Source organism: Bos javanicus, chromosome 12 (genome assembly GCF_032452875.1).
Source record: "Bos javanicus breed banteng chromosome 12, ARS-OSU_banteng_1.0, whole genome shotgun sequence".
In the NCBI taxonomy this organism is placed as follows: domain Eukaryota; kingdom Metazoa; phylum Chordata; class Mammalia; order Artiodactyla; family Bovidae; genus Bos; species Bos javanicus.
Genome location: NC_083879.1, coordinates 47,827,108 through 47,853,152, shown reverse-complemented (window position 1 = coordinate 47,853,152; position 26,045 = coordinate 47,827,108). Strand labels below are relative to the sequence as shown.

General features: G+C 39.2%; 1 protein-coding gene across 2 annotated transcripts; it reads right to left on the bottom strand.

Moving 5' to 3' along the window:
• Nucleotides 1–215: 215 nt before the first annotated feature.
• KLF5 (KLF transcription factor 5) lies at nt 216–23,561 on the bottom strand. Of its 2 annotated transcripts, none has more exons than XM_061435071.1 (4): nt 23,395–23,561; nt 15,767–16,640; nt 14,695–14,754; nt 216–2,037 (listed from the first exon to the last, which is right to left on the bottom strand). In XM_061435071.1, exons 2-4 carry the CDS (start codon nt 16,626–16,628, stop codon nt 1,859–1,861), a joined length of 1,101 nt encoding a protein of 366 aa, XP_061291055.1. In that variant the 5' UTR covers nt 16,629–16,640; nt 23,395–23,561; the 3' UTR covers nt 216–1,858. The 2 variants fall into 2 exon arrangements, with proteins under 2 accessions (XP_061291055.1, XP_061291054.1); XM_061435070.1 differs by lacking the exon at nt 23,395–23,561 and adding an exon at nt 18,941–19,501.
• Nucleotides 23,562–26,045: the final 2,484 nt, after the last annotated feature.

The following is a 26,045-nucleotide window of genomic DNA, read 5'->3' as shown; positions in this document are numbered from 1 at the left end:
TAGGGGAAATCAACATTCATGAAGTATGCCTCCCTTTATACTTTTGATATTGTAAAAACAAACTCCTCTCTTCCATGTTAAACAAAGGTAGACACTGGTTCAAAGTGGGAATTACTTTATTAACTGTCTGCATTAAACAGACCCTTTTAAATAGTTACGAGAGAGCAATTTGCTCATTGTTTTTGCTATGGTAGGGGAAGAAGGCACAACATGAATCTTTTAGGCACTTTTTATTTTCAAAAAAAAAATTGTCGTTTATATATATAAACATTTCATTCTCTCAAAAAATTCTACAACTATACAGCTGTTTGCTCCATTATTTGCATAGGAAATGACCACAATACAAAAATAAGAGGGAAAAAGAAGCAAAACAGCAACCAATTTATGCTTTTCCTGTAAGTATGTTTCCACGTATAAACATTTTGAAGCCTCTTACAAAATATTTACACCATGTCATCTATGTACACGTTTTTAAGAGAAACTTTTCTAACAAACAAAACTATAATTTATCAAGTTATGAAAATTTTCTAAAAAAATTTACTATATTACCACAAAATAAATAAAGATAAACAATATTTTAAAAACAAAATTAAAGTTTCATCTCAATTAAGACCCCTTTTGGCATTTTGCTTATTTATTCTGCCCTTTGGTTAACAGCATCAGTGTCACATTACTATTTTATATTGCATATATGTAGCACTTACTTCCTTAAGTTTTCAACATGTCATTTATAATTAAAGGCAGACACTGAGTCAGTGTTAACAATAGATTAACTAAACTGCACTGTAATTTAGGTAAAATTACTGTGTCTCACTGTATATTACATGCAAAGTCCACATAAATTGGCATTTAACCAATTGTACTGCACAAGCAAACATCTCAGTATATGAAAACTGAATCATAAATTCAACGTTTCCGTATATGAAAACTGCATCATAAATTCAACATTCCCAAGTGAAAACTACGTATATCCTTCTTTTCAAAAATGATACTGTTTAGCTTATTGTAAGATGTTTTAACTTTTGAATATTCTAACTATCTTTAAGCTCTTGAGTTCACAATTCATATAAAATGTAGCTTGTATTTAAAATAAACAATCCGATTTTAATCAGTGCATGAAATCTGCTTTTGAAGTTCATTTGAGTGATTTATTTCTACCTACCACAGAAATGAATTTGGTAAGGTTTTAAGAGGTATCTTACCACAAGTTCTAACTGTAAATGTATCCATGGTTATTTTCAAAAGAATTATTTATGATTTTTTTCCCCAAAAGAATCTTAGAAAACGTGTAATAAACTATAAAGCTGATTTGCATATTTACAAAATTTTGAATAGCAAATATAGGCAACTCATATAAAAAACAAAACAAAACAACACATTTGTTCAATGGCTATTTGTGAATTGCCAGGTATGCTGCGTATCTCTAGAGAATTATCTTGTATTGAAAAAAACTCTGATGTCAAGCAAAATCTTGACACACAATCCAGCTGTCTTCTTGTGCCCAACGGACTTGTTTGCTAAACACTGTCACATTAAATGGTGGTGCTTTGGGAAGAACACTGCAAGCACACCCTGCACGCCCAGCCCACGCTGAGATGGGGCTACCTGTCTGAGATGACGGCATCTGCCTGGGTCAAGCCAGCATATAGCAAGCATTCCAGATTCGGACAAGGACCAAACACTTTGGTATTAACACAATGTATTCCCTGTTTTCTCAAATATACAAAATATACATTTCCAGTTTTGTGTTTTCGTTTTCTTTTATATATATATAGAATTAATTGTGTGGTTTAAAATCTTGCCAAGTGAGCTGTGTGGGGCAGGCGGCGGAGGATGCACGGGCGGCAGCGCGGGCAGCTCAGTTCTGGTGCCTCTTCATGTGCAGCGCCAGGTGGTCGGAGCGCGAGAAGCTGCGGTTGCACACGCCGCACTGGAAGGGCTTGGCGCCGGTGTGCTTGCGGTAGTGGCGGGTCAGCTCGTCCGAGCGCGCGAACCGCCAGTCGCAGCCTTCCCACGTGCATTTGTACGGCTTCTCACCTGCGCAACAGACCAAGAGGGAGGTGAGCAGGCAGCTGGCAACCCTGGACAAGGCGGGTCGTGTTGTCTGCCAAGGGGCTTCTTTCAAACTCAGCCTCTATGGAGGAAGGTATGTGGATTCCTGATGAACTAGAAACTGCTCAGGGCATCTAGTGCAGAGTCACTGTTTTGCAGAATAGTCCTTAATTAAGTACCCTGTACTTTTGAAGAACGGAAAATGGAAATTTTACAGGGTGGGGGTGGGGGGGCGATAAATTAGGAGTTTGGGTTTAACCCATACACGAAACTATATACAAAATAGGTAACGAACAAGGATGTGCTGTATAGCACAGGGAACTGTACTCAATATTCTGCAATAACCTACATGGGACAAGAAGCTGAAAAAGAACAGATACATGTATAAGGGAATCACTTTGCTGTACACCTAAAACATGTGCTAAAACGAAATACTGCAAATCAACTGTACTTCCGTTTTTTTAAATTGTCTAAAAATTCTCTTTAAACAATTTTTAAAAATACATGTGCAGGATGAATCAGTGCTCATATTTTGATGAGCACTGAACTGTTCCTGCACATGTAAATCCATGAGATGACTAGATGAGCTGGAGTGGCTTTACTATTACTGTGCCAATGTAATTTCTATACCAACCAACCCCAACTGAATCAGAGCGGGACTAATGGCTCTAAGGTGGGCAAGGGAGGAAGAAATTCAGGAGCTACAAGAAGGAGCTGCTCACATCACCAACTTAATGGACCACAACTGAGACCCTTTACTGCAACAAAGTGGTCCTAAAAGTTTCTACACTAGCCACTGTGAAATGCCAGCACATAAGCCAGTTCACTTAACACATGGCTTTCCAAAATGGACTAGCTCTTTGAAATTCCCTCCAGTATGCATATATTCACATCTTCCCATTTTTCAGACTGAAGCAAAACAACTAAAGATTAAAGCTGAATGGTGTTAAAGTTTTATGCATTTGATATTTAACAATTTTACCAGATCAGGAAGTCTGGTACCAATAACTTAACTGTGGTGTCATGCACATTTAATTTCCCTTTGCAATGCACTGTACCAGAAAGACTATCAAAATCATTCCATCAATGACTTGTCAAATGCATATTATATGCCAGGGACTATCCTGATTGCTTAGGATAAAACAAAAATGCCTGAACTCATGGAACTTATATATGTAATATATAAAAGCCTCTAATTCAATCTTCCTATCTCTCTTCACTTAAATAGTGAATTGACATCTGAGCCACCGCCCTACCCCTCTATCTGAGCCACTCCCCCACCCCTCTGTAATCTGTATTCTTCTTAATGTTGTCTAAAGTTTGCTAGTTGCTGGTAACCTTTCAAAACTACTCCATATTGACAGCCCAAAAGGATTCTGCCCACAATGACACACAAAGAAATTCCCAGGTTTGTCAAAGGCCTTTGCTGTTCCTCACCACAGACCAGCTTCTGACTTCATGTAATTGCCCCCCATCATTGTACATTTTTGATATACAAACAAAATTAATGTCACCTTTTAAAAAAATATAACTTATGATCCCTTCTCCAGGGAATCTTCCCAACCCAGGTCTGCTGCACTGCAAGAAGATTCTTTACCATCTAAGCCACCAGGAAAGCCCATACTATTTATAAGGCAGCCTTAATTCCCAGTTTTAGAATCAATTAATCCTATTTAAGATAGAGTATTCCTCTAAATAAACCCCCAGACCAAAGAATCTCTCACTAAGCAATCACTAGTAGTTCTTCTACTGATGCTTAACTTGGTTATAATTTTCTATGAATTTAAGATGAGAATTTGTGAGGTAAATTTGCATCTTCAAGTACTGCTGGCTTACTGATGAGTTTTTAATTGAAGGATAATAGCTTTACAGAATTTTGCTGTTTTCTGTCAAACCTCAACATGAATCAGCCATAGGTGTACATATATCCCCTCCCTTTTGAACCTCCCTCCCATCTCACCCCTCCAGGCTGACACCAGAGCCCCTGTTTCAGTTTCCTGAGCCATACAGCAAATTCCCGTTGGCTACCTATTTTACATATGGTAGTGTAAGTTTCCATCTTACTCTTTTCATACATCTTGCCCTCTCCTCCCCTCTCCCCATGTCCATAAGTCTATTCTCTACGTCTGTTTCTCCACTGCTGCCCTGGAAATAAATTCTTTAGGACCATTTTTCTAGATTCCCTATCTATGCATTAGAATAGGGTATTTATCTTTCTCTTCCTGATTCCACTCTATATAACTGCTGAGTTTTATTTGAATAGCATTTGAATACTCTGAATAGCCAAACTTCTAAATTCTTTAAAATGTTTTCTTCTGCTGGAGAAAAGCCCGCGTTGCTTTGAACACTGGTTACTTAGTACCACAGTGAAATTCAACTACCTTTCTCCGCCTGATTTAACAGGATCATATTCAGGAAGTTGTAAGATTATTCAGCTGAGGCCAAATTTTAAAAGACATTGTCCACATCAACCGAGATTTCCACAGTTTGTGGTTAATGTATTTTTGCTGTCCTGATAACCACTGTGACTCCATAAGGGTCACATAATTCATAACATGACTCCACAACAAAACCCCATAAGGACAAAGACAGAAGGCCCAGCGCAGCCCTCTGAATTTTGTACCAATTATTTCCCAGGGGGTTTCTCTTTCAACTCCTGGAGTGAGTATCCCTGAGCCACCCTTCCCTTCTCCCTCACTTCTGGTTCCAAACCAACACACAAATACTTTTTATGTTTTTAATTCCCTTTTTGGTTCCTATTGCTCCATTTTAAAAATGCACACCTCAACTTCCTGAAGTGTTTCTTTCCCCCCTGTTAGAATAAATTCAAAGAATTTAAGCTAATACACTTAAACCTTTTAAGTAACCAGAAATAAACCACTTTTCTTTTGCTTATATTCACGTATGTTTAATACACAGAAATGTCTTAATGCCAGTAGTAAATGTAGCTATCACTCTTGTTGATGTAAATCAAACAGAAAAAGGTTTTTTGCACACCCAGTGTTTGTTCTTGTTCCCTGTGAAAAATAAATCACCAAAACAAACAGGTTGGCTAAATACTTCACTGTCATTTAACGTGAAGAGAAAGTTATTTCTGATGTCTGAGGCAAGGGGGAAAAAAGTGCCTGATTTAAAAAGGAGTCATTCTAGTCTTTTGAATTGAATAATTAAATGGCAGGAGAACTGAATTTTCAAAGTTTATTTAAGAAACAAGGGACACTAGACTCTTTTTGTTCACTATTTTTATTGGCTAGGAAGCAATAAACTGCATCAGTATTTTTAAAAGTTTACTTTACTGATTGGTTGAAAAACGGTAGCCATGAAAGTTCCTAAAACAGTTGGGGTTTTGCTCTCAATTTATACGTATCTATAGAGTATTCAGCCAAGAATACTACCAGTTTCTGGATGTTAGTTATGGGGCCGGAGCTTTACCACAGAAGCAAGGACAACTGTTCCCCACTTGGGGCAGTTTGTACGGGATTTGTTCAAGTGTCAACACCGCTCAAGTAAAACATTGTAGAGGAAGCTGGTACCCAATTTCTGGCCAAATAAATAGCAGATTCAGGTCTTTCTTCCTCAGCCAGAAACACTATGCATAGTACTTCTGGGAAACCAAACTAACTTCCTTTAAGTTATTTCAACAGGATAGAGCTTTCAAAAGTTTAATTGGATTTTTACAGAATCTCCTTCCAATACCACCAATTTAAAATATTTAGTTAAGCTCTTTCAACATCAACTGTATTTTTAAGTTCTCATGCTGTGGTTAATGTGAAACTTTCCAAAGACAAGAAGAAAAAAAAGTGACAAATATGTACAGCACAAAAAACAAGCTTCAGCTTTATCTCAAATAAAGTGTAAACTTTCTCATCATCTTATAAAATTACCAGGACTCTTTTACTAGAAATCCTTAATCCTTTTTTTAAAAAAACAATGGTTAAATATACATATTGTCCATACTGATGAAGTCAATTAATGTTAAGCAAAACCATTACCAGGAGAAGGAAGGAGCAAGCAGAAACAGATACTGAGCACGTTCTGACTCAGGTGCTCATATTTCATTTATCCTCAACAACAACTCCAAGAGTTAGAAGCAGAACAATGAGGTCATGTTGAGAAGCCTGGCCTGCCACTTTTCCTCAATGTCCCAGTTATACCCTCCATTGGCAAACACTGATACAGGCGCTATATGAATGATGTAAGGAATACACAGGTATTGTTCACATTTATTTAAAGATTCTAAAGCCGTTTGTCCAGGTTACTTAACGACTAGCCTAATGGACTCAAAGCAGGCCTTAAATCTCAAGACTGTCTGAAGCATAGGACACATCCCAGCTGAGCCAGCCCCCAAGGACACCCACACCCACCTTTCAGGACGTGTGGACTTCTAAGAGCTGTCCTGTGCTGGGACTGACAATCCCCAAATACCACCTAATGATGGCTCTCCTTTAACCCTAGGCTAAAGGAACCCTAGGCAAAAGGAGAAGGGGACGACAGAGGATGAGATGGTTGGATGGCATCACCGACTCAATGGACATGAGTTTGAGTAGGCTCTGGGAGTTGGTGATGGACAAGGAAGTCTGGCATGGTGCAGTCCATGGGCTCGCTAAGAGTCGGACACGACTGAGCAACTGAACTGAACTGAAAGGAACATCAATGAGTTAGCAGAACATGTTTGCTAAGAATCTGAAAAGACTTTAGTGATGAATTTAAAAATCAGCTATTTTTTTTTTCTGTTGAATAAACTAAAAAATGACTTATGAATCTACCACACTAGAATGGGAAGTTTCTCTGCTTGGCTGAACATGTTCAACAGATTCACACTAAGGCCTTTTCCTAGAACGTTCTACATAGATTCTTCTAACAAAAGAAAAGTATCATAGATGTAAAATTTATCTTATTTATTTTAGGTAATATTTTTGTTACAGCAAATTTATATATCTGGTTTCCTTCCTGATGCTAAAACTAAATCCAATCAATTATATTTGATAGAGGTCAAAAATCAGAATTAAAGTCAATGCTTAGGAAACGAGAGTAATATGTACTAACAATCACAACCTGTACCAGGTGACTTGCAAAATGCAACGAATAAGGCTTAGTCTCTGGCCTCAAATAGCTTAACATCCATATTCTATTCTGACTGGTAAAATGGAATAAATTATTTCAATAGTCAATAGTGCGTTAGTCACTCAGTCGTGTCTGACTCTTTTGTGACCCCATGGCTCCTCTGTTCGTGGAATTCTCCAGGCAAGAATACTGGAGTGGATTCCCCTTCGCTTCTCCAGGGGATGTTCCCAACCCAGGGATGGAACCTGGGTCTTCTGCATTGCAGGCAGATTCTTTACCATCTGAGCCACCAGAGAATCCCCCCTTAATTCTTAGAATTTGAGTCCTTGATGCACAAAATGAACTCTTATTTCAGGAGGAAAATATTTTCATGCAATTCAATAATCATCAGATCTTTTCCCATCACTAGAGACTTAAGGAATTTAGATTCTAAAACAGTATGCTGCTGCTGCTAAGTCGCTTCAGTCGTGTCCGACTCTGTGCGACCCCATAGACGGCAGCCCACCAGGCTCCCCGTCCCTGGGATTCTCCAGGCAAGAACACTGGAGTGGGTTGCCATTTCCTTCTCCATTGCGTGAAAGTGAAAAGTGAAAGTGAAATCGCTCAGTCATGTCCAACTCTACGTGTCCCCATGAATTGCAGCCTACCAGGTTCCTCCGTCCATGGGATTTTCCAGGCAAAAGTACTGGAGTGGGTTACCATTGCCTTCTCCGTCTAAAACAGTATACATTCTAATAAAAGGTTTTAAAAAAAGAGAAGCATTAATACCAAGATTAAAGAAACTCATAGGGAAATATTAGATGTCTTTAAAAGCACATAAAGTAAGGTGATTTTGCTTTGGCTCATTAGTTCATATTTTTATATATCTATATCAGTAATTTTCTATTAAAATTTTTTACTAAAGGTCACTGCAGTACATCTCCTATACTTGGCAACAAAAGGGCAGGCATTTCATTTCAAAGATTTTTATTGCTAGTATTTGCAAATGTACCTAATGTACATCCTGGGCTTCCCTGGTAGCTGAGATGGTAAAGAACCTGCCTGCAATTCGGGAGATCTGGATTTGATCCCTGGGTTGGGAAGATCCCCAGGAGAAGGGAATGGCAACCCACTCCAGTATTCTTGCCTGGAGAATTTCACGGACAGAGGCGCCTGGCAGGCTAGAGCCATGGGGTCGAAAAGAGCCGGACGTGACTGAGTGACTTTCACTTCACTTCACCTAATGTTTGATAAATGATTGATCTGTACTGGCACAGATACTGCTGAATGAAGGCTTCGAACAACTGTATTCTGCCTCCTTAACTAGCCATGAAAGTTCCTCAAACACAGAGACTGTCTTCTATTGCCATACCTCCTTAACATCCATATTCTATTCTGACTGTTAAAGTGGAATAAATTATTTCAATAGTCAATAGTGCGTTAGTCACTCAGTCGTGTCTGACTCTTTTGTGACCCCATGAGTCCCCTGGTCATGGAATTCTCCAGGCAAGAATACTGAAGTGGATTCCCCTTCCCTTCTCCAGGGGATGTTCCCAACCCAGGGGATGTTCCCAACCCTCCTTAGGCACCTTTGGTTAATCACAGTGTGTCCTGAGGCTGACCAACTTGGGAATTTTCACTCATGAAAAGGCGGGAAGGTAAAAGAGACGGGGAGGCATCTAGTGTAAGGCTACCATACTGTGTCTTTTTTTTTTTTTTTTACCATGGCCTCACCTTCAGCAGGGTTTTGCCTGGTTCCTTCTGCCAAGGACCACTGAGTGTTATCTGACTAAATGTGCATTTAGACAAGGACCGTACTTTTAAACTCTTCAGAAGGACATGTTCCGAATCAGTTTATTGTCCATCCTGAAGTTGTACAAGGGTAAATCAACTCTACATAAACAAGTTTTCTTTTCCAGAACTGGACTGGATTTGAGGAAAAACAAGGAACTGTGGAGCCCCTTGTGCTGGTCAAAGACACACAGAACAGGGGTGGGCATGCCACCCAAGGTGGCAGTCTCTACCCCAGCAGGACCAATCTCTAGGCACCTAAGCACCTCCGCCACTTCTCCTAAGTGTCAGTTGCTCAGTTGTGTCTGACTCTTTTCGACCCTGGACTGGAGCCCGCCAGGCTCCTCTGTCCAGGGAATTCTCCAGGCAAGAACACTGGAGCAGGTAGCCACTCCTTTCTCCAGAAGATCTTCTCAACCCAGGGATCCAACCAGGGTCTCCCGCATTGCAGGCAGATTCTTTACCATCTGAGCCCCAGGGGTTCTGGACAAAAACATCCTCTATCACTGACAGTGTTAATGAAATACCAGTTCCTGAGTCTCCTGACACAAATATGACATTCAGATTCACTTTCTTGTAATAAGAACCCAAAGTAAAATTTTTAAAGAGTAAAGTCTCGGTGAAATATTTTACCTTTTTTAACCAAAATAGAAAAATTCTATATTTTCATTTTTCTAGTACTGAATGAGTCCTAATTATCCTTTCCTTAAATTTGCACTTAACATGGTTATCTTGACCTGGAGATTCTTCCCAGCTCTAAACAGTGTGCATTTATAAAGTAGTCACAGGTATATTCTTCTGCCAGGATGTTTTTTAATGAAAGTTACCTATGGGGCACTTCTAAAACAGCAACTCACCTTAATCAGAGTTGTAAGAGATTCTTGGATATAAATAATACAGGCTGACAGAATAGGAATGCTGCTACAGAGATACTTGCTAAACTAGGACATTACTTTGTTTCTAATCTTTCACCTGAAAAGATGTAGGTCATCAAGTAAACAGCTACTACATTCTATAAAACTAAAAATATCTGCCAAAGTAAAAACCTTTGGTGATTAAAATATTTTACTTTTAAAAACATTACCGTCCTCACTATCTTCACAGCTAATTGTTTCTATCTCGACTTCAGCAATTCTATTTAGTCCATTTACGAACTATCTTCTCCCACTAATCTATAAAAACAGGGAAGAAGAGATTCTCTTTGGATTCTTGAAAAATCAAAAATGTCTGCTTAATCAAATTATACTTATTAACCTTCCATATGCTTTATCATCTCAAAACAATGTTTAATCAATTTCCTATGTAAATGTTTTTCAGATGAAAGAGCAAGTCCCAGAAGCAAAGTTAAACCTTTCCCGTGAGTCATTAAAAAGAAATTGTTTCTAAGCTTCTATGCTCATAAATACCTTTCCAGGCATCTAAATGAGTGACTCTCTTATAGCTGCTTTTTTTTTTAATGTTAACTTGAACTTCTCAATATAGAAAAATAAATTTCAAAGCTGCAAACAAAAATAATTTAAGAATGTCTAACTGGTAACACATAACAGGCTAAATGGGATACTTTTTCCTGCAGTTTTCAAATATAAACTCAAAAAGTATCAGGTGAGTACTAATTTCATCCTGCAAAATTTTTTCACCCCTACCAACATTGATCTCTAGATACAAACTGCATGATCTCCACTAAGGCTATATACGTATATATGGAGACATATATGTATGCACACACATATATAAAATCTTATTCTGATTTTAATTCTAAATCATTTTTTAAGGAAATTAATTCCTTTCTATATTTTTAAAAATGTTTTACCACTTCCCACAGTTCCACAAAAAAAGGAATAATTCATGTTCAGAACATTTTGAATGTTTTCTATTTGTGGGGAAGTGCTGCAAATGAAAATACCTTTATTATCAACATGGCCAGTATTTTAAAACAAAAATCTATACCTAAGACATCCAATGGATAGTAAGTGTAGAGCAAGGAACTAAATAGGAATTTATACCTAGGGATTTTTTAGTACACAAACTGAAACTAAAATCAACTGAGTAACAAATCTCTAGCAGAGATTATGTATTTTGAAGTACACACAGTACCATCTTAATATAAATGTCATTAGAAAAGTGTTCTACACAGGAAGTGAGGCAGCAGGTGGGAATTTAGCCCCTTTATAAGTAGTCTTGGGCTAGAAATCTTTCCAAGGCTTACTGCGAAATTCTTTCTTAAACAAGGAATCCCGAATACAGCTGTGAGATTCTAACAGGACAGTGCTTCACCCACAGTCCACTTGGTGTTATGTTATTTGTATGTTTCCATTTTCTTTTTTGGGGGTGTTTCCAACTGTCCTTCTCTTGTCAATCAGCGGCAGTCATTCTGGGATCATGTAGTCCCACATGTAGCAGCCTGGGCACAGAGTGTGGATCTAACGGCTACTGACGCCCAGTGTGTGTGCTGCTCAGACTATGAACAACTGCTCACTTTCTGCCCTGCTCCAGATAGCTGCCAAATGACCATAAAACCTTACCATACCCTCTTTCCCCAACTGCTTTACCATATACTCCAGGGCTAAGTGCACAGCCACACATGTGACTAAAACTACTCAGATTTCAAACATCGGTATTCAGAGTGCACTGTTTGCTTTTTCAGAACTCTTTCTTTAGAAAGTAAGTACTTTTTACTAAAGTGTAAACAATTTTCAAAGAAGTTTCCACACTCAATGTAAAAGCAGCATTTCAACTCATGGGACTCAGGCATACCAAGAAACTAGCATCGGGTGATAAATGTTTTCAGTTTCTTGCCAATGTGCTTTTTAAAATGCTGTTAAAAGGACAAATATTTTTATTTGGAAATATACACTTTGTGACACTGTTGCCTAAGGAGCCATACTTATTTCTAATCAGAGGTGCTATATATATATATATATATATACACACACACACACACACACACATATATGCTAGAAGTAACACACAAACACTTCCACACAGGTAATAAGGATATCCCTATAGGCCAGTAAGTATGCTATCACATATAAAGACACAGCATGCTTTTTACAACTTTTCCCCTAGAACAGAGGCAACATCAATTTCAGGTATTTTTTCTAACTATATAGAGCTTTGTATTACTTTTGTATATTCTTTCTGAATAAAGAAATCAAAATGTATAAACCTAGAAAACCTTGAATGCTATGAGACTTCCAACTGCTATTTTCTACCCTTTCATCTCGAATTTTTAAAAAAAACGTCGTTTGAGAAAGACTATGTCCTTATGTTCGGTTTATAAGTCAAGAAGCATTTGCAACCTAAAAATCCAGAATAAGCAATTAAACAGAACTCAGGCGTAGGTTGTTTTAATTGCTTAAAACATTTTAAAAACATAAGGTAACCTGACATTTTAAAGCAATTAAAATTATTTTCTAAAGAAGTCCTAGGGTCCTGCACATTCTGCCTAAAGTGGCAATCATTAAAAAATTTTTATATCAAAAATACAATATCAACATTCCCATATAAATTTTTAAAGTCCTCTAACAAAAAAAGCTAATTACATTGACAGAAGTTATTTAGAAATACCTGGGCCTTTAAAGGAAGAAGAAAAAAAAATACTTCACTAGCTTCAGATACATTCATTAAAAAACGACAGGGTGGGGAGGATGCAATGAGAGCGCACAGGTAATTTTCAAAGGCATTGTGTAGAAACTAAAAATGAGGAGAAAACAACCTCAATGCTCTATGATTACCCAAGAACGGGTTTAGCCAGATGAACAAGTCTGCCACAAACCCTCCTCGAGGCATCTGAAAGGCTATCAAACAAAACTTTATTAAACTGGATTACGGGGTCTCACTCATCAGATGTCAATGGACACACATTTATGATCGGGTGGAAAAGTTGATACATGGGATTCAAACTAGGCCTACATCTTATTTTTAGTTGGTTTTTATCTTTTTCAGTATAAGCATCGTTAAGACAACCCACTATTAAATTTCCCTGCCAGCAGGTCAAGTTCCAGAATCCCAGGTATAAGCATTCTGAGCACTAAACCCTGCCAGGGGTGGCAAGGCCATTTAGATATGCCCTGACTACATCCCGGCAATAAGCAGTTGATTGCATCGATATATGGAATCACGTTCCTCTTTATTAGGAGACTTTAACCTCAGGAGAAACATTGTTTCCTCCTTCCTATCTCCCATTTCAAGGACTTTCAAAGGAGAAAAAAACAGCTCAAAAGTTCTGAAGTTATTTCCTCTTCTCCTTAATCATAGTTCAGGTAAAAATCCATTTTCAATGTTTCTTCCTAAATATATAATGTATATTCTATAAAAGGATAGTTTAGTATTTCTATAGAGACTGTTTTCATGGTCTTGTCATTTGTATGCTGAAAACTTCAGATTGAGTTTACATGCTTAATGGGTGTTTGTTTAAGTATAAATATAACTTCTACTTGGGATTAGGAGATAGCCTTTTGTCTCCACCTAAAAACTTGAGGTTGAAACAACCCACTGCTTTCACTGATAAATGCAGGAGATGTCTTTTCTTTAAAAGCAATTTCTCAGAAAGCCCTGGAATCTACCACATTGTCGCCAACACTATTTAGATTTTAAGTAGTATTTATCACTGGGATATCAAGCAATACTTCCCAATGCGCATATGAAATGTCTGCAGCCATGTTCCTCTTTGAGCTCTATCTCAGCACTGACCTTTGTTCAAAGGCTTTTACTTTTTAATGCAGCAGTTAGAGATAACTACTTCATTTATCAAAACTCAATTTCCATAGTAACATCTAGCCTGGGGAGATTCAAGTCCTCACACTAATCCAGCAGCCCATTCAAAGGAACTGTTGAATACTTTGGTTTCCATAGCAATGATGGAATAAAACATTTTGCTAGGTCATTGCTTTTATTAGCAAACTTATTCTCTGAACTTTAGGTTAAAGCTGCATTTACGGAGAGGAAAAAAACACAATCACTTTGTATAGGTTCTTTCCTTTAGGTCTATCTTTTTAAGAAAATCACTAATGGTAACCACCCATAGTTTTAAAAATACTTTGGGTATTTGGAGATTTTTACAGCTTGCCACCACCTAATTTCGTCCTCAAATAAGTTCTGATATAAAGTTTTGAAATTAAAAAGCATTTTAAAATGAGTGTATAGATCTGACAAAGTTTTTATAAAATTATAGGGCTAAACATTTTAAACACGGATGAGATACTAGCTGGAATAAAGTCTCTCCAATGTATAATATGGACTGGGGTAGAATGTAAAATAGCTTTCAAACCATGACCCTAGTTTTGCCTGATTTTAGTATTTTTCAATTTCCAGCCCACCTTTTACCAGCAGGGAAAACATGCTAAACACAGATATTTTAGGCTCAAGGTGAAATTAAGATAATTTATTAAGCAATTACGCTTTACCTGCTAAATGGAAAAGGCTTTAGTGTTTGATGTAGTTTTATAGAAGCCAACTGATTTGTTACGGAGGGAGAAAATGAGTTACATTTTTTTCCTTCAAGATAGGAACAGCAGTGCCATTAAAGTTTTAAAATCCATTAGTAAACATTGTTGTTTATGTTTGGGAGCAATTAATTCTATCTGAGGTGACAGGGCAAGGCCTTAATGAGGGAACATCAGCCTTCCTGGAACCAAACTTTTTTCACTGAACTGAATTTTGAGCCAAGCCAGTGCTGAAAAAGGTAAGCCATTAAAAAATAAAAGTTGACAGAAGAAAGAAGAGATCAAACATGTGCTGGCTTTTAAAAGGATGAATACCACTTATACTATTTACACAACTCACAGAATTAACAAGAAAATTACATACCAGTATGAGTCCTCAGGTGAGCTTTTAAATGAGAAGACTTTGTATAAACTTTTGTGCAGCCTGAAACAAAGGAGAAGAACAGCGTGTCATTCTGGAGATCCTTTTGAAATCTTTACATCTGATGATTCAGTGTTTAAAATCGGGCTTTAAAGATGAAATCTCTCATGCAAGGAGATATTTGAAGCTTCAGTTTTAAGAGATGTTTTAAAGCATACTCCCCTATTACCTGATTAAAGGTATAAAGTGATTTGCTTTATGTTTCACTTTAGCAGAAAGAGAGCAGACAATCAAGCCAAACTACAAATGGGAAATCTATGTTTATACCAGTAGGTGCTTTACACTAGTAACACATACCTCAGTGATTTAAAAAATTTTAATGGCTCTAGAGCTGACAATGTTAAACCATTATCCAAGATGACTGCAATTTTCTGTACTCCCACATTTCTTGTTTTTTCATTTAGTACGTCATGTCATATCATGTACCACAGTCAATAAATTATACCCTGTATTAATCATAAACTAGCTTATGCCAGCAAGTTCCAGATATATTTATCACAGTCATCAATTTATATTTTGGACCACATATCTCATTCAAGAAAGAGCATATGCTCACATGCTATCAGAACCAACCTTGAAATCTATTCTATAGATGGTCTGGTCTTGCACCAACCCACTCTTCATTACCACCCCTTCTTTTCCCCTGTTACTTAAGTAATTCCTTTCCAGGTTCCTTCATTTAGAATTAAGAACTCCAATTTAGATTGCTACAGTAACAACGTAAGTGTAGCAAGACTCTCACCTATTTAACATTAAAAAGAAAAGAGTCCAGTAACTTTTTTTCCCCATAATATTCCAAATTTTTTTTTTTTTTACTATATCAAATAAGCACAAAGTAACTAAACAGTTACTTGGGTAAGGCACTGGAGACTGGGATGCGACAAGAGCAGAGCAGGTGAATTTTTTTAAATGTCAACCACTCCTCTCCCATGTACAGCTGGAATGTGAGGTGGAAAATGGCACACATGAACACACTAAACACACACAGATTCTTCAGCCAGGCAGGATCACATACCTGGGTAATCGCAGTAGTGGATGCGCCGTTTCTCCAAATCGGGGTTACTCCTTCTATTGTATCTGACAGGCTGGATGTTTTGCGAAGTAACTGGCAGGGTGGCAGGTAAATTTGGATTATGAATTGCCAGTTTAGAAGCAATGGTAGCAGCATAGGATGGAGGTGGGGTTAAATTCTGAAGCATCTCTGCTTGTCTATCTGGACTTCCAGGCTCTGAGCTTGGTGGTGACGGGGGGAAGTAAGTGGCCTGCTGGGGAAGAAACTGACTTGGCATGGTGTATGTGCAAGGGGGCATGCTCTGGAATTGCTTCATGGCGGTCGGCGGGACAGCGGAGGTGTGAGTGTTAAGGCCTGCCATGGCGGCCGACATTGAAACGTTAAGAGTGTCCATTACTGCTGTCTGGTTGGTAGAACTGGGCATATCTAGATCCGGTGTATTCAGGAGCTGGTACAGATGGCCCTGCTGGGGAGGGACAGAAAGATGAAGGTCTGGTGTAGGAAGTTCTTGTTTGATGAAAATATTGTTCACCTCTGGAGCTGCGGTCTGGTGGGAGCTGAATATGCTGGTGAACTCAGGGAGGGCCTGGGTTGGGGCCGGAGGAGGGGCTGTCGTCTCACTCTGGTGGCTGAAAATGGTAACAGGTTCTGTCTTGATGTGTGTTACACACGGTCTCTGGGATTTGTAGAGGCCAGTTCTCAGGTGAGTGATGTCAGGGAGGAAGACGTTCATGTTGATACTGTAAGGTAACCCTTCACTGTCAGTGAAGAACTGGTCTACGACTGAGGCACTGTCTCGTCTATACTTTTTATGTTCTGGAATTATAGAAACTGGAGGAAGCTGAGGTGTCAGGTACTTCTCCATTTCACATCTTGTCTAAAAAAGAAGAGATAGAAATATGTATAATCTGCCCAATTCATCATCTCGGGAAGAACAAACTGCTTACTAAAAATTCCCAACAATTCTATGAAAAGTACCAAGGCAAACTCCTCTAAGTGTTGCTTATACACCTATCAGGTTTGTCAACTGTGTAACAAATGGTTCACCAAAAACCTTATGAAAATGTGTATAACAAGTGTTTGGTAAAATCGCACCCAGTCAACCCCAGACAAAAACTGAAAGAGACAAATCAAGAAGAAAAAGGAAGCAAAGAGAAAAAATATTCCTTTCTGATGCAATAAGAAAGTATACTTTATCATCACTCATATACAAGCACGATTCTCTGCTCCATTACAACTGAAAATACAGTATTGTAATAAGGCCAAATTATCTCTATCTTATTCATGTCATATAGGTAAATCCAGTGGTTGAAAAGGGAAAAAAAACCTCAGTAAACCTTTATGGTTAAGGTTAATATTGCAAAATTTCTCTCTCTTTTTTTTTTTGCTTGGGTAGATATTGCTGAAATAGCTAATATAAAACATATTCTTTGGCTATTTAAGTGCCTTTTCCAGTTTACAGTTCAATGGAAACTTAAATACTATGTTTTGAGCAAAACATAGTATCCACTGAGAGAACCAACCAACTTCTCCACCAGTTTGATCTAAATGTTGATTTTAATCAGCAGATTCTGTAATTGGTTAATATGATAATGAAATGTTCCTATTCATATCCCTATCTAAAACAGATCTTTAATTACCTAGGGGAAAACCATTCCTTTGGTAGAGTGGTGCTAAAGGGCCGTGGGTGGAGAGGCTGCTAGTAGCCAGCACAGTCATCAGCCAAACATTTACCGTGTCCTTCTCAGTGGGCCAATGCTACATTCCCCCTCACTCTGTAAAAAGCTCAGTCATCCCTTATCCTCCTGCGTCTTCTAAGCAGCAAACTGACAAATGCCCACATGGTTTTAAAATGGTGATTTTTCTTTAGGACATAATCTAGCTTGTAATTGGTCTCTTCAGTCTTCTGTAACTATCATCTTTCCTAGTATAACACAAACTTCTAAAATTTTTAGCACTGAAAGGAAATTTCAACAGAAACACATACATACAAAACAACACCCCCAAGTAGATGCTCACAGAATTATTAACCGTGGCATTTTAAGAAGTGAGTAACATTCTTTTTTTTTTTTTTTGGCTACTACTTAATTTCAGCTATCAGACCCCGAATCATTTTGTGTGGATACATATTCGGGTTTCCCGCAAAGATACGATTTAAAAATAAAACCGCGCTGGTCTTGTGAGTCACATCTCTGACAAATGTCGCTGCCCTTGCACAGCACGGTGACACTCGAAGACCCCCGGAGCAGGAGCTGGGTATAGCGAATACACTGTATACCAAGGGGGTATTAAATGAGGCGTCTTGAAATAAACCGAACTAAACCCTTTCGTGCGCTTTGCTCCCATGGTGGTTAGTGGTTTCTGATTTTAGCTCTTCCAGCTGTTTGCATGTGGGTATGTTTCCAATTTTTTTTTTTTTTCCCTGGGACAGGCTAAAAGTCCCGGGAAGTTTTTTCTGGGCTATATGACTCCCTGCGTGGGCGAAAGAAACAGGCGGTTGCTCTAATTCGGCTGCCGGGCAAGTGTAAAAGCCAACTGCCAGCTTTCAACGCGGCTCCGGGAGGAAATTTACGCGCAGATGAAGAAAACACCACCTCCCGGTCCTTCTTTTTTTCCTTTCTTTTCTAAGGAAAAATAAGCGCTCCAACACCACCTTAGATTTTCTAACTCCCGTTGTCCAAAGGAGCCCTACGATCGCGTCTAAAGCAGGTTGCACCAAGCGATATTAAATTAGCACCCCGAGGGGCCTCCCTCCAACACCCCCCCCCCCCCCCCATTTGCGTTCCCACTGAATCCGGGACGCCGTGGGTCGGGACAGCGGGTGACCTCTAAGGCCAGGGCAGCGGGAGGCCGCGAATTTAGGAGACACATGGAATTGAGGTCCGGCGTGAGGAACGAGCTTTCATCCCCCAAATGGTAGAAAAACAATTAAGGTGCGCGTGAGCACCAGTTCCCTGCTGAACCTTTCCCGGACAGAGCAGCCAGGGCAGACTCCCCATAGACCGGGTGCCCCCACCAGGCCAGGAGGGCAGGGCGGGGCTGCCCCCCAACCCTGGGCCGCGGTGCGCCCCGACGCGCGCCCCAGCCTGGAGCGGCCCCTGTCGCCCGCGCGCCGCAGCGGCGGGACACGCCCGAGGCCCGGGAGGGAGGCGGAGGGAGGGGAGCGGCTCTTCCTACCTGGACCAGCTCCTCGGCGGGCAGCCGCGGGCCCGCGGCGGGCGGCGGCGCCGGCTGCGGCGGCGCGGGCTGCGCCTGCGGGTGGTGGTGCGGGTGCTTCAGCTCTTCGCCGGAGAAGAGCGCCGCGTCGCGGGCCGGGTTCGCGGCGCCCAGCACGGGCTTGAGCTGCGCGAACACGGGCTCGTCCTGCGGGGCCGGCGGCTGGGGCACGGGTCCCAGGCGGGCGCTCATGGTCAGCACCCGCGTAGCCATGGGCACTCGGGGGTGGGGAGGGCGGTTCCGGGCGCGGGGCGCGAGTCGAGCGCGCTTCCCACCTCGCCCACGCTGTTCGGGTCGGCGAGCTTGGCTCCGGACGGACCCCTCAGCTCACAAGCAGGCGCGGTTTTCAAAGGCGCGCAAGAAAAGCCAAACTCTTCCGCTCCGCCACGCTTAAACGCCGACGTCCACCCGGCGACCACTTTCTCCCGCCCCGCCCCACCGCGCTCCCTAGCTCCCCGGAGTCCGCTCCCGCCACTGCCTGTCTCCGCGAGCGAGCTGCTAGCGCGCGTACCTGCCCCGCGACTACTGACACTTGACGCCCGCCTCTATTTTACCCAACTCCGGGGAGGCGGGGCCAGCCGGCCAGACTGGCAGCGCTCCGACAAATCTCGGGGCCCCGAAGCTGGCCGGGCCTGAGCGGCTAGCCTATGAAAAGGGAGAAGCTCGGCTCAGAGCCCCGCCTCCGCCAGGCGGACCGCACCCCTTTCGGGCCACGAGCTTCGCGCGCAGGGCGGCCGCGCAGTTTGTACACAACCTCTCTGACAGATTGGGCTGGCGGAGACGGGGGCGGAGGGAAAACGAGAAGCGAGTGGAATCTGGGGAAGAGAGGGAATTCGGGTGGAGACGTGGAGGGAGATCTCTTCGGACTGTTCTCTGCCAGGATTAGCGAGAAAAAGAGTTTTGCACGCCTTAGGTGTTGTGCAAGGACCTGAAACTCGCAAGTTGAAACCTAGAAGGCAGCTAGGTGGGGGCGCTAAGGTTTTGGAGAGTTTTGTTTAATGAGCATGTATTTTTAAAAATACAAAATGTACTTTTCTTTAGCGCAAAACTAGGGGCGGTGTGATAAACATTTAAAAACAGCTCTTGTCTCTGTGTATCTTTAGCAGTGAATAAATCCCTTTAGCAAAGCAAATTTGGAATGTCCTGAATAAAAGGTTTAATGGCAGGTATTTTTTTTTAAGTCCTGGCATAAAAGCTTGTTTTTTTCCCTTGCAGTATTTAAATGGGTAGGAGAAGTTTTCACACACATTTCAACCTCGTATCTGGTATGGAGAAGAGAGAGATGGGACACATGAATTTTGAAGTTTTTAATATTTACACTGTTGACTCTAGCCAAAGCATGCAATCTAATTTAAGCACCAACGATTTAATGAAATGTATTTAAATAGACATTACATATTTGACTTATTTTTGCTATCACTGTGTGTTCAAAAAGTGGAGTTTAATGTTTGCAAAACAGAAACGTAGCACATTTACCTTACACCGTGGCACCTACTTCTACGAAAAGACAACCAAAGAAAGTCACAAACGTTAGACACGCAGCAGCTCTGAAAACTGGGAATCCAAACTTATCGGAAAGTAAGACCGAAAATATATCACTGTCCATTTACTGTGTTATAGGGGGAAGGTGAATTTTGCCAGCAATCACCTAAGGAACACTTTCCTTAATCCTTAATATTCTTAAACATGATTTTTATCTGGCGTTTTGGGAAGCCATAACACTACACTGCAATAAAAATGCCTGGAATATTACTACATATGTACATATGTTGACAGCATACTATATACCATTAGACATTTTTACATCTACATCATCACTTCACCGTAAAGCAGCTTTTCCAAAAAAAAAAGTGTTCTTAGGAAAATGTTCTCCTCAAGGAGTGAATCTATCAAAAGATGTGGACCTCTTAAGTGTGTAGATTTAAAAAATTAATATACACAAAATGTTATAGGTGTTTATTATTAGAAAACAAAATTATGCTGTAAAATATGTTTTCTCCTTTTCATTCTGTTCTTATTAATGATTCATTTTTATAGCTGTGATCACTGTTTTCAGAGAATGGTTGATGACTACTTTCATGCTACCAAAGGATTATTTAATGTGTTTTGGCAAATTTTTTCCAAGCAAACAATCCCACACTATCCACCTTCATCTTTAAAAAGTTGCCCTGGGGGAAAAAAGAAAAAAACTTGCCCTGATTTTCTCTAATACTGAATCCAATTAGGTAATTAAATAATTTAGAAACAGATTATAGAATTGTTATGGGATTTAATATAACTTAAAAAAAATTGAACCTTAAAAGATTTTTAGTGGTTAATGCTACTAACATGATCAAATCTGTGTCATATAGATAACTCTTAATAGAACTTTTATATTCTTTTTAACTTTAAATCTAAATCTAACTTAAATTTAATATAAGTTAGCATCTATTTATATTTTAATTTGCTTTTAAGCCCATCTAGACCTTTCCTTTTATCTCTCTCTGTTGTTGTTGTTTTTTACCAGAGTGTCAGTGGCCTATTATTTCAACCTAAGCTTTCACTGCAATAAAATCCAGTTATTTTACTGGAAATGTTTCTATATTTCACACCATTTTTTGACATATTTTCATTTACAAAAGTGTTTCCAATGGGGAAAAAAAAAAGCCTATTTGATAAACTTTTAATACAATATATTTATAGTCCTTTAAATTTTTTTCTTATTTCCAATTTTCTTAATGAATATAGATATGAACCTAGCTATGGTTGGGTTCAAAACATATTTATAACAGAAAAGCTGAATACAGTCTTTTTTGCTCAAACACAGTAACATTTATTTAAATTTCATCTCTGACAGAAGGATTCATGAAATAGGGCTGCCACTTTTAAGTAATGGTTTCTCTGAAATACCCAGCTCTGTAAGCTCACAGAAAATAACTAGCTTAGCACTGTACAATAGTACGGAAATTGGAAAGTAATCTTTTCAGAGACATTTGCTATGCGGTTCTGAACGTATAAAAGACATGTTCAACCAAGCTTACTTGCTGTTGCTGTGAACACAAATTATCCAGCAGCAAACCTGCTTCTTCGACTTAACCAAAAGGGTTAAAACTTGATAAATATTTTTCAAATGTTTCAGGTTCTCCATTGGCGTGAAGCCAGACAGTGTGAATGGACAGATCTTCAATTACTTTGAACTTTCTAGTTCTTTGCATTCTTTCCTGCTTAGTAGTGCTGTACCATTAGGGAAGATAGGAGAAAACAAAAAACAAATGTCAGGTTTCAAAAATCAATTAGTGGCCTGGCAGCGGTGGTTAACTGAACTGTTCCAAATTCAGAGGGAAAGAAAGAGAAAAAGTTGAGTCGTCAAGTTAGGTAGGAGGGTAAGCATAGAAGCAGCGTGCATGCTTCAGTCCTTAGTCACTGGGCAACACAGATTTAGTCTTAGAATAAACCCTAAGTGTCACTATCTTTACGGGAATAAATATGCCTGAATGTGTGGGGGTTGCGCAGGCAGTCAGCCATGGGGGAGGGGGGGATTTGAAGGAGGCAGTGGGGGAAAAAACGGATAAATAGCTTCTGAATGATGAGATGAAAGAAATATGAAACTATCACTAGGGTAGTGTTCATAGGAAGACACGGCAAAAGAAATATCTGTATTCAGTAGTTTGGCCAAAACCTCAGGGAGAACTTGAAATTAAAGGATCTTATTTTTGACAACACTTTATTCACTTTGGAAACTTGATAGAATATTGCATTTCGGTAAAATGAGTGAAATTTCTGAGTGATACTGAGCGTGACACTGATACTGAGCATGATACAGAAGAAGCATGACAGTGAATAAAAAAAATTTTTTTTTTGGTAAGGGAGTAAATTCTCCTCTAGGGTAGGATTATTCAATTTAAAGTGACTTTTCTTGATAATCATTGACTGTCCGCCAAGTATTAGAATATGTATCAGTAGAAACAAAGACATAATTATTGTCCTATATTACACATTTTTAATCTTTTCATTAATGGCAACTGCTTGAAATCACACATAAAAAAAAAAAAAAAAAAAAGTCATTGAGAAAAGAACCCAATAAACAGAAGATTCAAATGAGATTAGTCAAAATTCAAACCATTTTTACTCAAAAAACTAAGACACCTAGAAAAGATGTCCATTCCTTTTGTGATGAAACAATATGTAATTTAAATAAGATTATATACTTCTTTCTGTATAAATTAGAGTGGTCTTAAGAAAAACACTTCATATTCTATTTTTTTTACTACCTCAATCCCAGTTCTTAAGAAATTAAATTTTATATTTAAATTTGGATTTAAATGTGTTCTTCCTGAAATATTTCATAAAACTGTCAATGTGCACTTATTCCTAAATGTGCTATAATTTATCCTATTTTTCAAACTCTAGTAATAGAAAAAAAAACAATATTTTACCTTTTGGGGGCACTGGGATTGCTTTTTCCACCTTGTGAGTATAATAAGCAGACAAATGTAAATGCCTTGAACCAAGTTACAGGCCAGGCATACTGTAGCTTAAACTGCACAGTATTTGAATTCTGACTCTAAACATGATAGGAAAGGTCAAGAGAAAAGTCCTGAACTGAAGTAGTTACGCCAAACAATCTTTTAGAACATTAAGGAGGCCACATCAGCAGCATCACAATGAGCGGTGTTTTGAGCCAATTGCTGTTCATGTGATGACAAAGCCCTAATGGTCCTAGGCTGAGAGGCACTCATAATGCACGCTCAAGTGAACTCTGCACAGGGCATAAGGAAATACCCCTTTGGAGACTCATTTGTAAATGAAATGTGTAAAAGGATGGTGCTAAGACCAGTGCAGACTCTTCATGCCTTCATGTCTATCCACTGGTGATGGTTAGGTAAATTAGTGTAACTTCTGAAGAGCACAGCTGGACAATAAGTTGAACAAGGCTAAAATGTAAACAACCTTTAAAACAATAGATAAATCCCCCTCTAGGAAATGTACTACACAGTGGAAAGACCTCAGGTTGCCCAACTATAGGAGAGTAGTTCAATAGTATATCCATATAGTGGCTACTGTTCTGCTACCCAAAATCATATTATTAAAGGATATTTAGTCACATGGAAAAATACTCATGTTAAGCAAAAAAAAAGTTAAGAGGTTTTTATAAACACACAGCCAAAGATGAAAGGAAAATACAAAACATGTATGCGTTTTGGTGGCTCTCATTGGATGGTGAAATGATGGGTAGTTGTACATTGCTTTATACTTTAGAATATTTTCTAGATTTCCACACTTGCCATGCATTTTGGCAATACATGTTTTTAATAAAAATAATAAATAATAATAAATAATAAAATATTATTATAAATTATAAAAATTATAAATAATAAGAAGAATAAATGTTTTTAATAAAAACATACATAAATATTACCTCTATACCATTGATTATTGCAACTGGAGGTGAAGATCAAATGATTTTCCGTTTGAAACCACCAAATACTGCCACAACTTGTCAACACCCTGTGCTGGGAAAATACGTCAACTTTCTTAATTAAGCCAGTAGATTTTCAGGACTCACTGCAGAATAAAGAAGCTGAAGAGAGATTATGAGATTTGAAGTTGGAAAGGGAGAACCTGGAGATGTTTTAAATATAAATATAAATTAATTCACTTCCTAAGAGATCAATAAGACTTCTATAATGATTTACACTCAGTCATTTCGGTATCTCATTTTACTTTCTTGCTTTGTTTTCCCTTATTAAATTAACTACGTTATTTACAGTGTTTTGACAAAATGCTTAGTCTCTCAAAGTCCATATGCATCTTTGAAGAGATATTTTTGTGTTTTGTTTTGTTTGTTTGTTTGGTTGGTTGGTTGTGCCTCGGGGTTTGTAGCATCTTAATTCCTGGACCAGGAATTGAACCCAGGGACACCACATTGAAAGCCGTGAGTCCTAAACACTGGATTGGCAGGGAATTCCCATTTTTTGTTTTTGCTTTTTAATTTCAAAATATAAAGATGATATAGAATGAAATAGTTTCCAATGGGATGTTTTTTACTATCTAAGAGTCTTATTTTCTTTACTGGCAAGTTATTCAAAAGTAATTCCCAAACATGCTTTCTGGGAACTAAAAGTCACAGGGAGCCTGGTGGTGGTCTCAGAACTTAATATTTTAAACATTTCCTATGAATAATTCAATAGAGACCTGCTTTTAGAGGTAAGGGCCTACCACCCCCTGCTCCATCCTGCCATCATGACCTAGACTCATAAGTAAAACACACACACAATCCTATTCTAAATCATCCAGCATATCATAGGTGCCTGAAAACAGTTACTGAATACCCTTCATGTGCTGAGCACTGTTGTAGGCCTTGGAAATACAAACGTGGGTAAGACACAATCTTAGCATCATCCATAGGTATCCCTAAACATCATAGGTAACCACCACCCCACCCCACCCCCACCGTCCTCAAATATGTTTCATTGCTTCTCTTGCTGAGTAAATTGGAGTCTAAACTCTTCAGTGTGGGACTTTGAAGTAACCCCAGCTGATCTTCCCAGCCTGGAATTTCACTTTGCCTCCTTGCCTCTTCTCCCAGGAAACTTAGGCTCTAACCATAGGGATTCTTTGTCATTTCCCAAATACCCAACTGTAATGCCTGTCTTTGACCACATGTACCACAAATCACAAGCTCAGCTAAAACCCCACCTCTCATCCAAGGTCACTCCACATGCTCCAGTAAAAACTACCCTCTCCTGGATCTCTTCTCTTTCCCATTAGGTTCGATTCTTGAGTAAAGCACCGCCTACCATCTGACTTGAATCCATCTCTCCTCTCAAGTTGCATGCCCCTATGCACAAGACACAAATGGTCTTGTCTTTTGCCCCATGTGATGTCTCTGAGCACAGAGTTCCACATCAAGGAGACCACCAGTGTTTGGTGAACTCAATTTTATTCTTATAAACATAAAAGGTAAAATCAAAAGTAAAAGTGTGGGACTTCCCCAGTGGTCCAGGGGTTAAGAATCCACCTGCCAGTGCAGGGGACATGGGTTTGATCCTTGGTCCAGGACGATTACATATGCCACTGAGCAACT